The following is a 14376-nucleotide window of genomic DNA, read 5'->3' as shown; positions in this document are numbered from 1 at the left end:
CTTGGCTGCCCCCTGGTGTATTGTTTGAGAAAGTGTAAACAGTCACTCCAATTAGTTGTCTTCTCCTCCACTCCATTTTCAAAAGCTCTGATGAAAGACCTGTACTGAAGAGGGTCTCCATCAAACACAGGAATATTTCTTACAGGAAGGACAGCACAGATTTTGCTGGACCAGCAGAGCAGCGATGTCATTTTGTCTTTGCATCACATTTACAATGTCATTCTGATGGGGTTGAGGTTGCACAAGTCCTGCTTGATTTTCATTCAGTTTGTGTTGCTTGAACTGGAGCATCAGTCTTTAATAGCATCTCATCAATTTGTGTGTTTGACCTTCGTTTAGGCCTAACAACTTGTGGTTGTGTTATGGAATCAGACACAGAAATAACATCCACTTTAACAGGAACAAAGGTGTAGGCATGGGGATTTAATATTCTTGCTTCTTTGGACTTGTTCCTTTCAAAATAAGAGTTCATTTTGAGCCACGCTGGGATGAATTGATTTCCAAGACATGAAGCTTTGCATTTGTAGCTGCCAATTCCGTTTCAAGTTCCAATTGTTCCTTTTCTCTCTTCAACTTATCAGTTTCTTTCTTCAACTTTTCCTTTTCTCTCTCCAACATTTCCTCTTGAGCTTCTATTAAATGTTTCCTTTTTAGAGCAGCAACACGCTCCGTCAGTGCTGCCTTGTCGGCCTCAGCTCTAATGCGTGCAGATGATGTTGATGAAATCCGTGATAGCTGGGAATGTGTCTTTACAGATGTCCTCTTTACACTTGACACATTAGAAGCACTATCTTCAGGGTTTATTTCATCTGCAACACTTTGGTCGTCGAGAGTGTCTTTATTTGGCTGCACATATGGGTGACCCATTTCAGACAGCCAGCTTTTTACCTTTTCAGTGAAGTCACAGAACATTGTCATTTTTTCTTTGAAGTACTGATTTTGCCTTGTAACTTCATCTTGAGGTAAAGGTAAGCTCACAAAAGATATGTGCATGTCATTTGCATCTTGGTAACACTTGATGAATGTAGAAAGCTCAGCATTCACTGAATTTACATTTTCATTGGAAGTCATTGAATCACTTGTGTTTCTCAAACACTTTTTGGCTTGTTTGCATTTTGCAGTCCTTTTTTTGCTGGTACATTTCCGTGTAGAACTCCAAGCCTTTAGAAGTCATTTTAATGTCTCTTCTTGCTGAAGGCTGTTGGCAACGTAGAGGAGCGTGTTTGGTTATCAGCATCTAAGAAACTAAATTCTTGACATCAATAGAATTATTAATGTCAGTAACAATTATTAATGATTATTAATAACGGGGCACCACCCTGCGAACAGGGACCAATAACCAAACAATAAAACTAAGTCTCATAATTAGCGTTCACTCATAATGTCAATAGTCTGAGTACTATTACACATTCAGAGTGAAAGTGAAGGTTTAAGTTTGAGCACAGGCCACTACATCCAGTTATTATTACACACATATGCACAAGTAATCACAGACGACTGCTCTTTAAAATATAACAGTTTATTAAATAAAATAATAAATGATCAAACCAAGTACTATCAAAATCAACAAACACTATCATACAATTATATGTCTAATACCTAAAGTCAAATGAATAAAGTGGGGTAAGGATATGTATATAGATATATGTACATGTGTGAGTGTGTGTGTGTGAGTGTGTGGAAACGAAGGGGAGGGGGGGCTACTCAAACAGTGATGGTACGTAACCTAAAAAGGGGCGTGTGAGCCTACAAGCAAAGATGGCGGAGTCTATTGACCCGCGACAAGATAGCTGAGAGGTGGCTACGTGTAACCACGTGGGACGAGAGCGAGAGCGAGAGCGAGAGCGAGAGCGAGAGCGAGAGAGAGAAGCTCCGAGCGCGGTGCTCAGCGCTGCAGTGAGAATGTGAGGAACAGCTGATCACTCGTAAACTCTGCGGTCGGATTCTGAACCGACCGGTCACGCTTGTACGGTGATAGTTGCGGTTCTAGATCTCACTCACAGAGCCGATTTAAAGAAGAGAGAATAAAACCAAACCAAATAAAATAATCCCCAAAACAAAACACATCTTTATCACTGCGGTGAGATGAGAGTATTGCTCTCTTATCACCCCGAAACTCGGTCGGCGAGACGAGGCTTCGCCACCGTGGTTTTGGTCTTTGAAGTGATAAAATCACAACCTCCACATCCACTAGCAGCGACGGATCTAATGCAAACAGTTACAGCAGGAAATACACAATATAACGGGACTCCGTGGTCCGCGATGCTTGCGCAATAACACGTTATAACACGACAGTAACTTAACGTAACAAGATGCAGGAATAACAACGACATAACGAATAGGCTAAATTAAGCTAATGCTAAGCTAAGCTAAGCTAGGCCCAGATACCAGTAACTCTTACTTGTAGAAGCTTTGCTCGGTGGGGTACGTTTCCCGTGGTGGGGATCACTCGGTCCTCGAGTAACCGCTGGCTCTCGGTGGCGCGGCCTCGGGGCTGGCTGGCGCAGACTCGGCCTCCTCGCTGCAGAGAGGGGCTTTTTAACTTCGGCTGAGGGGCGAGGTTTGGGTCGTCCTTCCCGGAAATCTTCGGCGAGGAAAGATTGTTACCTTCTGCCGGCGGTGTGTACACAAAAAGGGTGAGAGAACGGGGCATAGGAGTTATCCGTTCTCGCATTACAGGATCCAAACTCAAAATAAAACACAGTCTGTTCGACCAGCGAATGTTGCACGTGACCTGATAGGATTTGATGAGGCCGCGGTTCCTCGTGGATCTTCTTGTCCCCTGGACGAGTCCGGAGTGAAGAGGCCTTGTGGACCTCCTGACACCAGCGCGTGTCCGGGGTGAAGAGAGCCTTGTGGATCTCCTTACACCAGCGGTGTGTGGACGGAAGAGAAAGAATTCTAGCTGTGCTCAGGCTTATAAACCAGGTGGCACAACCAGTGGGGGGCCCTTTCTTGGCCAATGAGGGACCAGCATCAGGTTTCTGCTGGAGCTGGGGGGTGTGGTCATCTGGCATGAGGTTTCTTGTAGACCCCGTGTCAGGCGTTTTGGTGAAAGGAAGGAACATGGCTGCTCCTTTGTTTGAAAAGCACGTGTGAAGGTCTCAGCCAGCCAGGACAGCAGGGTCAGATCCCAACATCCCCCCTTTGGTCTGAAGAGCGGGGTGATGGCCACGGTCTTTAGAGCAAACCAAGGGCTGGCACGTGCATCCAGGTGGTGGGAAACACTGTCCAGGTATTCCTGAGAACCTGAAGAGGTTATACAGTCCAAGTATTCCGGGAACCAAAAGCAGTGGTTAAAACAGTCAGTGTTCAGAGTTCATAGGGTTCAGAGTTCATGGGGTTCAGAGTTCATAGGTTTCAGAGTTCATAGGTATCTGGGCTGATGACTAAGGTGGCATCTGGGCAGATGACTTTAACTACCTCTACCTACATCTGCTATCATACACAATTCAAATCATAGGTGAGCAAAAACATTATTCCCAAATAATTCAATCGCTAATCATGATTTTGTGATAATCCTAGCATTGCGGTATAGTGTCAAAGAAAGTAACAACCCAAATAAAACAAAACAAAACACAAAGGAGAGAAGAGAAGAATAGTTAGAATAGAAGCAGATGAGGGGAGGGGAACAGTGGTTACTGGTTCTACTCCTAGACGGGACTGGAGTCCGTTGGTGGAGCAGTCGCAGGTTGGTTAAAACGTGGGGTTACGAATAGGAGGGAATCCAGTCTGGTCTGTAGCTTCTGGATGCATTTGTACATAATATGTGCGTTTATCTCTCTCTAATCGGTAGAATTAGAGCGAGTTCTATGTCTAAGTTTTAGGATCTATTGGACTTGCGCTGCCAAGACTATAGGCCAGAGGTACCTGTGAGGGTTGCATAACAGTAGTGGTAGCAGATTTACGGATTTTGTTAACACAGTCTAGGGTGACCAGCTAGGCTGGGGTTTAGAGCGGCTCAAGCTGTTGACAGATGAGCTGTTCTTTGATGAGGTCCTGCATTAAATTTGACTGCTACGGCATAGGTTATGTCTTCCTTGGTCACTTCTGGTAGAGTCTCTAAAGCATGCAAAGGGTTATTTATGAGAGTGGAGCATAAGTTTACAGTCACAATGAAAGTTTTTCAGGTCTTGTAAATGTTCTGGTTGAAGTTGGATTTGTTAGCGGTTAGTGCATGCCTACAGGGCGAGTTGAAGCATGCAGTTAAACGTTAGTAGTCAATGATAAGCCGGATTTTCTGGTTGGTTTCAACACTGGCTAGATTGGCGAGTTGCACTCCCTGCGAAGTGCATCTCTCTAAGTTTCTGTTGTCAGAGCCTTCACCCCTCGAGCTGTTCAAGTGGCGAAGGCGCATACCACCACGTCACCGCCAGCACTCAGGGAAGCGTCGCGAACGGCTTCATTCTGTAGTGTGTCGTGGCGGGCAATGTTGACATTTCCCCCGCCCCTCCCCCCTAATTAGAGATGGAGACAGGTCCCCCGTGCAAATCAAGTTCAGTTCCCTAAAGCGGGGCAGGAGCTGGAAGAAAAACCTTGTGCACTAGGCATCTTCTGTCCCCTGCGGCACTGGCGACTTGACACGCCCGGTCGATGACTCGGCTGAAAGAAGGCGGTGGCTTCGTTGAACAAACTGGAGGTGGATCACGCTGACAGAGCAGGATAAACAAGGCTTAGCTGACAAAGGATTTTCCGAACTAGGGTGCTGGAAGGGCCTCTAAGGTTGTGGTACCCTAGAGGTGAATGCGAAAGGTGGGGGGGGACACATTAGGTTCGTTTCTGACCTGGAATCGAGTAGAGCAAGTGTGTTCTGGCCCCCCAGTACGACTGAAATATATATATATATATATATATATATATATATATATATATACACACAACGGGCATCGTCTTTGTGAACAAGGTCGCCCAAGAAGGTTAAAGAACAGGGGGGGGCGCGCAATTGGGAGTGGTCGTTTCAGGGAGTGTGCTGAGTTCTCTTCCCCACCCTACTAAGGTAGACTTGGCAGCAGAGGGGAAGGTCACTTGGCTTAGTCAGGTGGGCTGCGAGTCGGTGTCGGGTTTTCTGACGAGTGCGGTGGCATTACCTGATTTGGACCCTGAGACAGTCATCAATACTCGAGTAGCGAATATTTGGATCGAAGCGCTCTACGTCCTTCGTGCGGGACTCTATGTGATAGGTGCGCAGGCCCTGCGCGCGGAGAGGGCCTAAACCGTCTGAATCGCCATAATTATTAAAATCAAGGGGAGGGTGATCTACCTCTCCCCGCGTGGGAGAGGGCGTTCGTTCTAGGCGTACACTTGACATATGCGGAATGTCTTGCTCGCCTGTGGAAGTGGGCTCGGACCCACTTAGGTCACTCAGGACCTGGGAGTACTCCCCCTTAATGTGTGTGTGTGTGAGAGAGAGAGTCAGAGTGAGAGTGAGAGTGAGAGTGAGAGAGTGAGAGAGAGAGAGAGAGAGAGAGAGAGAGAGAGAAGCTGAGAATGTGAGGAACAGCTGATCACTCGTAAACTCTGCGGTCGGATTCTGAACCGACCGGTCACGCTTGTACGGTGATAGTTGCGGTTCTAGATCTCACTCACAGAGCCGATTTAAAGAAGAGAGAATAAAAACAAAATAAAATAAAATAATCCCCAAAACAAAACACATCTTTATCACTGCGGTGAGATGCGAGTATTGCTCTCCTATCACGCCGAAACTCGGTCGGCGAGACGAGGCTTCGCCACCGTGGTTTTGGTCTTTGAAGTGATAAAATCACAACCTCCACATCCACTAGCAGCGACGGATCTAATGCAAACAGTTACAGCAGGAAATACACAATATAACGGGACTCCGTGGTCCGCGATGCTTGCGCCATAACACGTTATAACACGACAGTAACTTAACGTAACAAGATGCAGGAATAACAACGACATAACTAATAGGCTAAATTAAGCTAATGCTAAGCTAAGCTAAGCTAGGCCCAGATACCAGTAACTCTTACTTGTAGAAGCTTTGTTCGGTAGGGTACGTTTCCCGTGGTGGGGATCACTCGGTCCTTGAGTAGCCGCTGGCTCTCGGTGGCGCGGCCTCGGGGCTGGCTGGCGCAGACTCGGCCTCCTCGCTGCAGAGAGGGGCTTTTTAACTTCGGCTGAGGGGCGAGGTTTGGGTCGTCCTTCCCGGAAATCTTCGGCGAGGAAAGATTGTTACCTTCTGCCGGCGGTGTGTACACAAAAAGGGTGGGAGAACGGGGCATAGGAGTTATCCGTTCTCGCACTACAGGATCCAAAACTCAAAATAAAACACAGTCTGTTCGACCAGCGAATGTTACATGTGACCTGATAGGATTTGATGAGGCCGCGGTTCCTCGTGGATCTTCTTGTCCCCTGGACGAGTCCGGAGTGAAGAGAGGTTTCTGCTGGAGCTGGGGGGTGTGGTCATCTGGCATGAGGTTTCTTGTAGACCCCATGTCAGGCGTTTTGGTGAAAGGAAGGAACATGGCTGCTCCTTTGTTTGAAAAGCACATGTGAAGGTCTCAGCCAGCCAGGACAGCAGGGTCAGATCCCAACAGTTTTGTGTTCCAGTTTCTCCGTCAGAGTTTCCTGCTGGTGTTACTGGACTTGTTGTAGGACTGCTGCTGCTTCTGGCACTCTGCATCGCTGGACTCTTCATCTGGAGGAGGAACAATAATGGTGAGTGAAGCCATTTTTACTCCACTGTTGGATTCAACACAGTAGAAGACGTAGTGCGTATACTGTATGAGCTCTCCCACATTTACAGTCAAAGCAGAAGTCAGTGAAATTCATTCTAAACATGCAAAAGTGTTTTGTTGGTTTCTTTTCATAAACTCTGTATTTTCTTCAACATTTAATATTGTAACGTCTCTTTATTTCAGGATTCATTCCTGCAAACACAGAGTGAAATGTCCAGAGTTGTCGTGGCAAAGTCTGCAGCATCAAACAGGTCTTCAGTCACACTGATGAACCAATGGTTGGCTCACCTTTTATCTGTTCTGACCTGTGACAGACCGGATGATGGATGGGTCCTCTTCTGTCCATGGTCCTTGAGGTCGACACGCAGACAGTATTTTGGAGGGTTTGGGGATATTTGAAGACCACCCTTACTTTCGCAAGGCATACTTTACAGACTATTTATGCCTTACAAAGCATTTATTAAGTATTTTCTGATTTTCTCTCAATCCTGTTACCCCTGATGGTCCAGCATCTATTAATACAAATTAATACAAATTAATAAAAACCATCCTGTTACTTTTGGGGTCAATTTGACCCCGTTCAATGTTTAACGTCTCCAAATAAATGATATACATAATTTTGTTTGCTTTATATTTAATGACTTTTCCTAATTTAATGGGGACAACTGGGTATACATAAAATGAACATGATAATATGTTTTCAATGTCCTGTACACATGCTGTACGCATCGGTGTTCTTTGGGGTCAATTTGACCCCAGGCTGTTTTAGCTGTATAAAACTATAAGAAATATCAACATTTTACACACATTTGTTTTGGTTGTTTTGGATGATATTGAGGTCACTATAACATGCAATTTTATAATCTTCAAAAAGCTTTAGGGCCCTAACCTAACATAAGCATAACTGTAGTAGTGCGAGAACCACTGATAGTTCACACGAGATGGGGGCGGAGCAAACACTTGCACACTAAACCCTTTCTCTTGGTGCTCTGTGTGCTCTCTCTTTCTGCTCTCTCTCAACTGAAAATTAATTGTAAGGAAAGGTTTTCTGTCAATGAGGTGTTGTCTCATCTCTTTGACCATGAAAGTGACATAGAGGAGAATGTGTCTGAGACAGAGCATGATGTTGAGGAGGACCCTGATTATGAGGCATCCTCCTCTGATGAGAATGAGACCCTCAGTGTTGACCCTCCTGTTGTCTCTCAAGCACCAGCAAACACATTCAACTTCCAAAAATGGAAAGTTATTACGGTCCGTCTCCCCACTTGAACAACAGGGTAGACTTAGTGCTGCTAATGTCATCAAAATGGTTCCAGGCCACATGATACGCTGTCAGCCATGTCCAAGACATACAATCAGCATTTGAGCTCTTCATAACACCATCAATCGAAAAGGATATACCTGAGATGACAAATTTAGAGGGGAGGCACGTGTATGCGGACAGTTGGAAAGACTTGGATGTGACCCACTTGCAGGCCTACATTGGGTTGCTCATTTTGGCAGGAGTGTACAAGTCAAAAGGCGAAGCAGCAGCAAGCCTTTGGGCTGCTGACACTGGAAAGGCAATATTTACAGCCACCATGTCTCTAAACACATTCCATGTTTTCTCCCGGGTCATACGCTTTGATGACAGAGAAACAAGGCAGGGCCGACGAGAGCGTCACAAACTCGCAGCAATACGGGAAGTGGGTTCAGCGATTACCCTTTGTTTACAATCCAGGCCCTCGCATGACTGTGGATGAATGTCTGGTTGCGTTTCGTGGGCGCTGTCCATTCAGACAATACTGAAATTGTGTTTGTTTTTCCTGGGGTCAACTTGACCCCGAACATAATACATGTTACTATTCTTGATAACAGAAATTGTTTTTCATTCCAAATGTTATAGATAAGAATATGTACTTAGAAATAATATAAAGCCATTAAAACACCAAAAAGATATCTCTTTCCAATTTTAGGTCAATCAGTGAGATTTTATGGTGATCTGCATATTTCTCCAGAGTCACATAACAGGTATTCTGGATGTATAAGGGAGGTGGGGGGGGGGGGGGGGTATTTAAGGCTATTTAGGTAGTCAACAAACAAACATAAAGTACCTGACACATAAACTTGGGAAACAATTTTAATTATGATAATTTTCTGGAGGTTTAAATTGCTGGGGTCAAATTGACCACAAGGATAACAGATGTTAATAAATTTGAAGGTAACAGGAGGGTTAAGTACAATATATGTACTTCTTCCATCTCTGTATATTTGTAGAAATATGTAGAAACATCAGAATATAAGAATTGTAAAAACATGTTTTAGTCAATAGCTGCATCATGAATGTAAAGTTATTTTTGTTGTACCTTTGTACCTGTCTATACAGTGGACTGTACGCTAACTAAGCAATATTATTCAAACATATAGGCTTCATACAAAGTTGAGCTACTTGTACTACTTGAGTATTACCATTTAGAAGTATAAAGTTGCATATACAGTACTTCTACTTCACCAAATTTAAGAGGGAATTATCATACTTCTTATTTGTCTGACAACTATAGTTACTTTTCGGATTAAAATTCTTCATACTTCCTGTTCATTGAAAACCATGTACTGTATGTCCATATGTGGTGATGTTATGACTCTAAAGGTAACGCCACGCCTACACTGCGCATGCCCGGTATCACAGGTGAACGTTCATTCACCTGACTCGCTCTTCAGCTTGAGGTTTACTTATCATAACAACATGAAAACGTTATTTATGTTGCTCCTCTTCTGTCATGTTGCATCTACAGGTAAGATCACACTGTGACTCTCACCGTTACGCTGTTTCCTGTTATTATTGTCGCTGTAAAACTCGTTGCAGTCACTTTGTAAAGAGCGACATCAGGAGTCATAGTTTCACTTTCACTCCGTCACACGTGTTTATAATAATTCCATTTTTCAAACGTGTCCATCTGACACTGACTTCACATGATCAGCCTATGTATTGTTCTCATGTAGGTTACTCGTCAGTGCGTTACAGAACGACACATATGCTGCATTCATGCTTTAGTGTAGGAAAGTAAAAGTTGTTCATAACCTCTGTGTGAAGTAATGTCCGTATCTTTAGGGAGGACAGAGGCTATCCCCATATATTATTGTTTGTAAATCAAATTATATAGACAACTATTACAAGACGTTGACTAGCTAATAATAATAATAATAATAATTCCCTAAAGTACACAATCACAAATGAACAAATATCTGCTGTAAGAAGGCCAAAGTTACATGATTTAAAATAAGGCTACAATAAAACATATATTATTATTGTACACGGGCCATCTACATGACTCGTTGCTCAATGCACAAAGTCACAACATACAATTAGTAACGTTAGTGGGTCTATAACATATTCTTTAGGTAGCTCATTGTGATTTAACATATTTTTAAATACTCCCTTTATTTTGTAATTGACGACCATTAATATCCATAATCTGTATAAAAATTCAGTTCCAATAAACCTTCTTTGTTCTGCAGTGAAACATTCCCTGAAATTTTTCATGACTGCAACTTCTGGAGTCACAAACATTCCAGAGTTTGTGGGTCTTGCGATGGTCGATGAAGTCCAGGTGGGTTACTGTGACAGCAACATCAAGATCGCAGAGCCTAAACAGGACTGGATGAGAGATTTTATAAAGGATAACCCACAACACAGGGAGTTGTATACTCAGATGTGTTTTAGCGAGCAGCAGTTCCTCAGAGCCAACCTTGACGACTTGAAGCAGCGCTTAAACCAAACTGGAGGTAGGTCTGTTTATGTTCATGTTTAACGTTTAGCTGGTGAGATGTAGCTTCCTGTATGAACACATGCCAGTGCTTTTTGATGAAGAGAAAATGGACTTTCACTCTGTTTTCCAGCAGATGTTGAGTGGCTTCCACAGAGCCAGTAATTGGTGGATCAGCGTGTCTCTGTGGTGAAGATGTGATGTTATGTGTTAATAATCGTCTGTGCTGCGATGTCACTTTCTCCCTCTCTACCTCTCTCAGGTGCCCACATTTTACAGAAGATGAACGGCTGTGAGTGGGATGACGAGACTGGAGAGGTGATTGGTTTGAGTCAGTTTGGTTATGATGGAGAAGACTTCCTTGTGTTGGACCTGCAGACGCTGACGTGGACTGCACCAAGACAGCAGGCGTTCAGCACCAAACTTATATGGGATGCTGACGAAGACAGATTAGAATACGAGAAATATTACTTCAACCACGAATGTCCTGACAGGCTGAAGAAGTATGTGGACTATGGGAGGAGCTTTCTGCAGAGAACAGGTAGATTCACGTGACCTGATGCTCTTTAAAGGACACTAAAGTGTTCACACGCCTCTTCTGTTTTTAATGTACAGTAAATATGGACATAGTTTCTCTCACCTCACTTCATCTCTCTAATTCTAGTACTTCATGTTGGGATGTTAATATTAAGATAAATAATAATTAGGACTGGGACCAATATTTATTGATGATTACTGATACTCAGGAATATCAATGAATAGATTATTGATTTAATGATGAATGGTCCTTAAATTAAAATTCAGTACATGAAAAACATGGTTATTAAACAGTATTATTTTCACTGATTTACATATCTTTACATTCAATAAAAAGCACATGTTAAGCTTATAAAATACAATGCATTGTAAGGATTAAAGGCTTTGGTTTAGATTCATTACAAACAGTTGTGTCTAGGTGAGAGAGACAAACACAAAGAGACACTTCCTGTCTCAACCTCCACAACCCCAAGATGTTGTCAATGTTGTCAATGTTTAATATTAAATATACTATTTATTGCAGTGCCTCACTAGTAGTAATTCGGTAAGTGTAGTATTATCATGAATAAGGCTCCCCCTGGTGGTGTAAGTAGACTGCACGATGTGCATTTGAATTAAATCACATGACATGTGTACTGTCCAGGGTAAGAAAGTAACGTGCATCAATATTTACTGATGCTTTTAAACTGATTCATTCATTCATTATCCAAACCGCTTATCCTGTTCAGGGTCGCAGGGCGCTGGAGCCGATCCCAGCTGACATTGGGCGAGGACAGGTTGCCAGTTCATTGCAGGGCACATGTAGAGACAGACAAACATTCACGCTCACATTCACACCTACGGGCAATTTCGAGTCTCCAAATAACCTAAGCTGCATGTCTTTGGACTGTGGGAGGAAGCCGGAGAACCCACGCTGCAACGGGGAGAACATGCAAACTCCACACAGAAGGACCACCCGGGATCGGGGATCGAACCCGGGCCCCTCTTGCTGTGAGGTGATAGTGCTAGCCACTACACCACCGTGCAGCCCTGCTTTTAAACTGATTTATTTCTATTGATGCATAACATGCCAGCCTAAGTCCTATACACAGTTTTCTTGTTTGTTTTTAAATCCCTAGACCTTCCCTCAGTGTCTCTCCTCCAGAAGACTCCCTCCTCCCCAGTCAGCTGCCACGCTACAGGTTTCTACCCTGACAGAGCCATGATGTACTGGAGGAAAGATGGAGAGGAGCATCACGAGGACGTGGACCACGGAGAGATCCTCCCCAACCACGATGGATCCTTCCAGATCAGTGTGGACCTGATCCTTTCATCAGTCGCACCTGAAGACTGGAGGAGGTGCGACTGTGTGTTTCATCTCTCTGGTGTGGAGGACGTCATCGTCACCAAACTGGACAAAGCACAGATCAGGACCAACTGGGGTAAGACTGAGATCAGATGTGATGGAAGTTTAAAAACTAACGCTAGACCTGGATCATAACTTCAGAGGTTATGCCCAAAAGCATTTTGTTGTCAATTCAACAGACGAGTTGTTGTGACTTTTAAATCTTTAACCCTCCTCTTAATCTTGATAGAAGAATCAGGTTTGCAACCTCTTATCCTCTTCTTCTGACTCTTATTGTCATAGTTTGGGCAATTATTTCTATGATAACATTGTTCTCATCATCTGTGGTAGAGACAACGTGTGAATGTTTTGTGTTCCAGTTTCTCCGTCAGAGTTTCCTGCTGCTGGTGTTACTGCAGTTGTTGTAGGACTGCTGCTGCTTCTGGCACTCTGCATCGCTGGACTCTTCATCTGGAGGAGGAACAATAATGGTGAGTGAAGCCATTTTTACTCCACTGTTGGATTCAACACAGTAGAAGACGTACTGCGTATACTGTATGAGCTCTCCCACATTTACAGTCAAAGCACAAATCAGTGAAATTAATACAAAACATGCAAAAGTGTTCTTTTGGTTTCTTTTCATAAACTCTGTATTTTCTTCAACATTTAATATTGTAACGTCTCTTTATTTCAGGATTCATTCCTGCAAACACAGAGTGAAATGTCCAGAGTTGTTGTGGCAAAGTCTGCAGCATCAAACAGGTCTTCAGTCACACTGATGAACCAATGGTTGGCTCACCTTTTATCTGTTCTGACCTGTGACAGACCGGATGATGGATGGGTCCTCTTCTGTCCATGGTCCTTGAGGTCGACACGCAGACAGTATTTTGGAGGGTTTGGGGATATTTGAAGACCACCCTTACTTTCGCAAGGCATACTTTACCGACTATTTATGCCTTACAAAGCATTTATTAAGTATTTTCTGATTTTCTCTCAATCCAATTACCCCTGATGGTCCAGCATCTATTAATACAAATTAATGCAAATTAAGATATGGCTGCATGTTCAAGTGGGATTTGCAAATTGTGGGTTATATTTATTCAATCACCGAGTGCACCTTTCTAGTTGTATCAACAAAACAATGTTCACTTTAGTCACAATATTTTTAACAAATACTATTTGGTTAAATTGTAAATACCTTCTTCCCCTTTTTTTCTCTCTGTTTGTGCAATAAATGTACATTTTTTCTTTAGTTTGTCACCCGCATGCTTTCACTCTTGTTAAACACTCCCTGTTTAATTTCAATGTGTAAACTTTGCTGTATGAATTAAGTTTGATTAATTCAATAAAGACATCTCTGTTACGGTACAACTGTTGTGTTGGTGTCTTTTCTATTGACTGCATCCAAAAGGTGCGCTTTAGATCAGTGCTACATTTAAAACAGCATCACCAGGTTATCCATTAATCTGAGTCTTTGCACGCTAACATTTTCAACAGACTTGGCAAGTTTAACCATTAAATCATCATGCCCGGTGCATTTTCTTCATTATTTAACGAGCTGAAAACGTCTTTGTGGTCTTGGAAATGTTGTTTATCATATACTTCCTATGTGTAGGAATTGCCTCCATGTTGGTGTCATTACTGGGGTGCATTTTCTACAATACTCTTCTTGCCTGGGTGCAAAACGGCTTTGTGATGACAAAAGAGGTCTCACTGGAAATATCGCGAGATTTGACTCAACACACTCCCCTCAGGCTGCTGGACGCAGCAGCAGCGGCATCCTGCAGGAGAACAGGATGTAGGTCCGTTTGTCTGCGACTTTAACAACAGCATTACAATACATTATAATTTGTATAAATATGTTTGCAGTGCTGGAATGTAACTCAGTAGTAGTAGTAGCTACATTTGCTTAACTGTAGGTCCTACTTAAGTAGTATTTAAAGTTGCCTACTTGAGTATTTCCATGTTATGCTACTTTACTCTTCTACTCCACTAGATTTCAGAGGGAAATACTGAACTACTGTTTACTTCACTATGTGTTTGACGGTTGTAGATACTTTGCAGATTCAGGTGA

At 43.2% G+C, this 14376-nt stretch overlaps 1 protein-coding gene across 1 annotated transcript; it reads left to right on the top strand.

The window, feature by feature from the left end:
* Window positions 1-9364: 9364 nt before the first annotated feature.
* Window positions 9365-14104, top strand: LOC142971978 (major histocompatibility complex class I-related protein 1-like). Its single transcript, XM_076112729.1, has 6 exons — window positions 9365-9469; window positions 10194-10460; window positions 10704-10982; window positions 12097-12399; window positions 12683-12726; window positions 14057-14104. The coding sequence occupies exons 1-6, from the start codon at window positions 9421-9423 to the stop codon at window positions 14102-14104; spliced, it is 990 nt and encodes a 329-aa protein (XP_075968844.1). The 5' UTR covers window positions 9365-9420.
* Window positions 14105-14376: the final 272 nt, after the last annotated feature.

This window comes from Anarhichas minor, unplaced genomic scaffold, assembly GCF_050575085.1.
Source record: "Anarhichas minor isolate MPS153535 unplaced genomic scaffold, ASM5057508v1 ptg000051l, whole genome shotgun sequence".
NCBI lineage: Eukaryota > Metazoa > Chordata > Actinopteri > Perciformes > Anarhichadidae > Anarhichas > Anarhichas minor.
The sequence above is the reverse complement of the archived record's forward strand: the minus strand, read 5'-3'. Positions and strand labels throughout refer to the sequence as shown.

Excerpts from the sequence above, each read along its gene's own strand:
- LOC142971978 (XM_076112729.1), top strand. The coding sequence starts at position 9,421 with ATGAAAACGTTATTTATGTTGCTCCTCTTCTGTCATGTTGCATCTACA. Across the intron at positions 10,983-12,096 it reads GAGCTTTCTGCAGAGAACAG|ACCTTCCCTCAGTGTCTCTC; the intron begins GTAGATTCACGT and ends TTAAATCCCTAG. Across the intron at positions 12,727-14,056 it reads CTGGTGTTACTGCAGTTGTT|GCTGCTGGACGCAGCAGCAG; the intron begins GTAGGACTGCTG and ends CACTCCCCTCAG.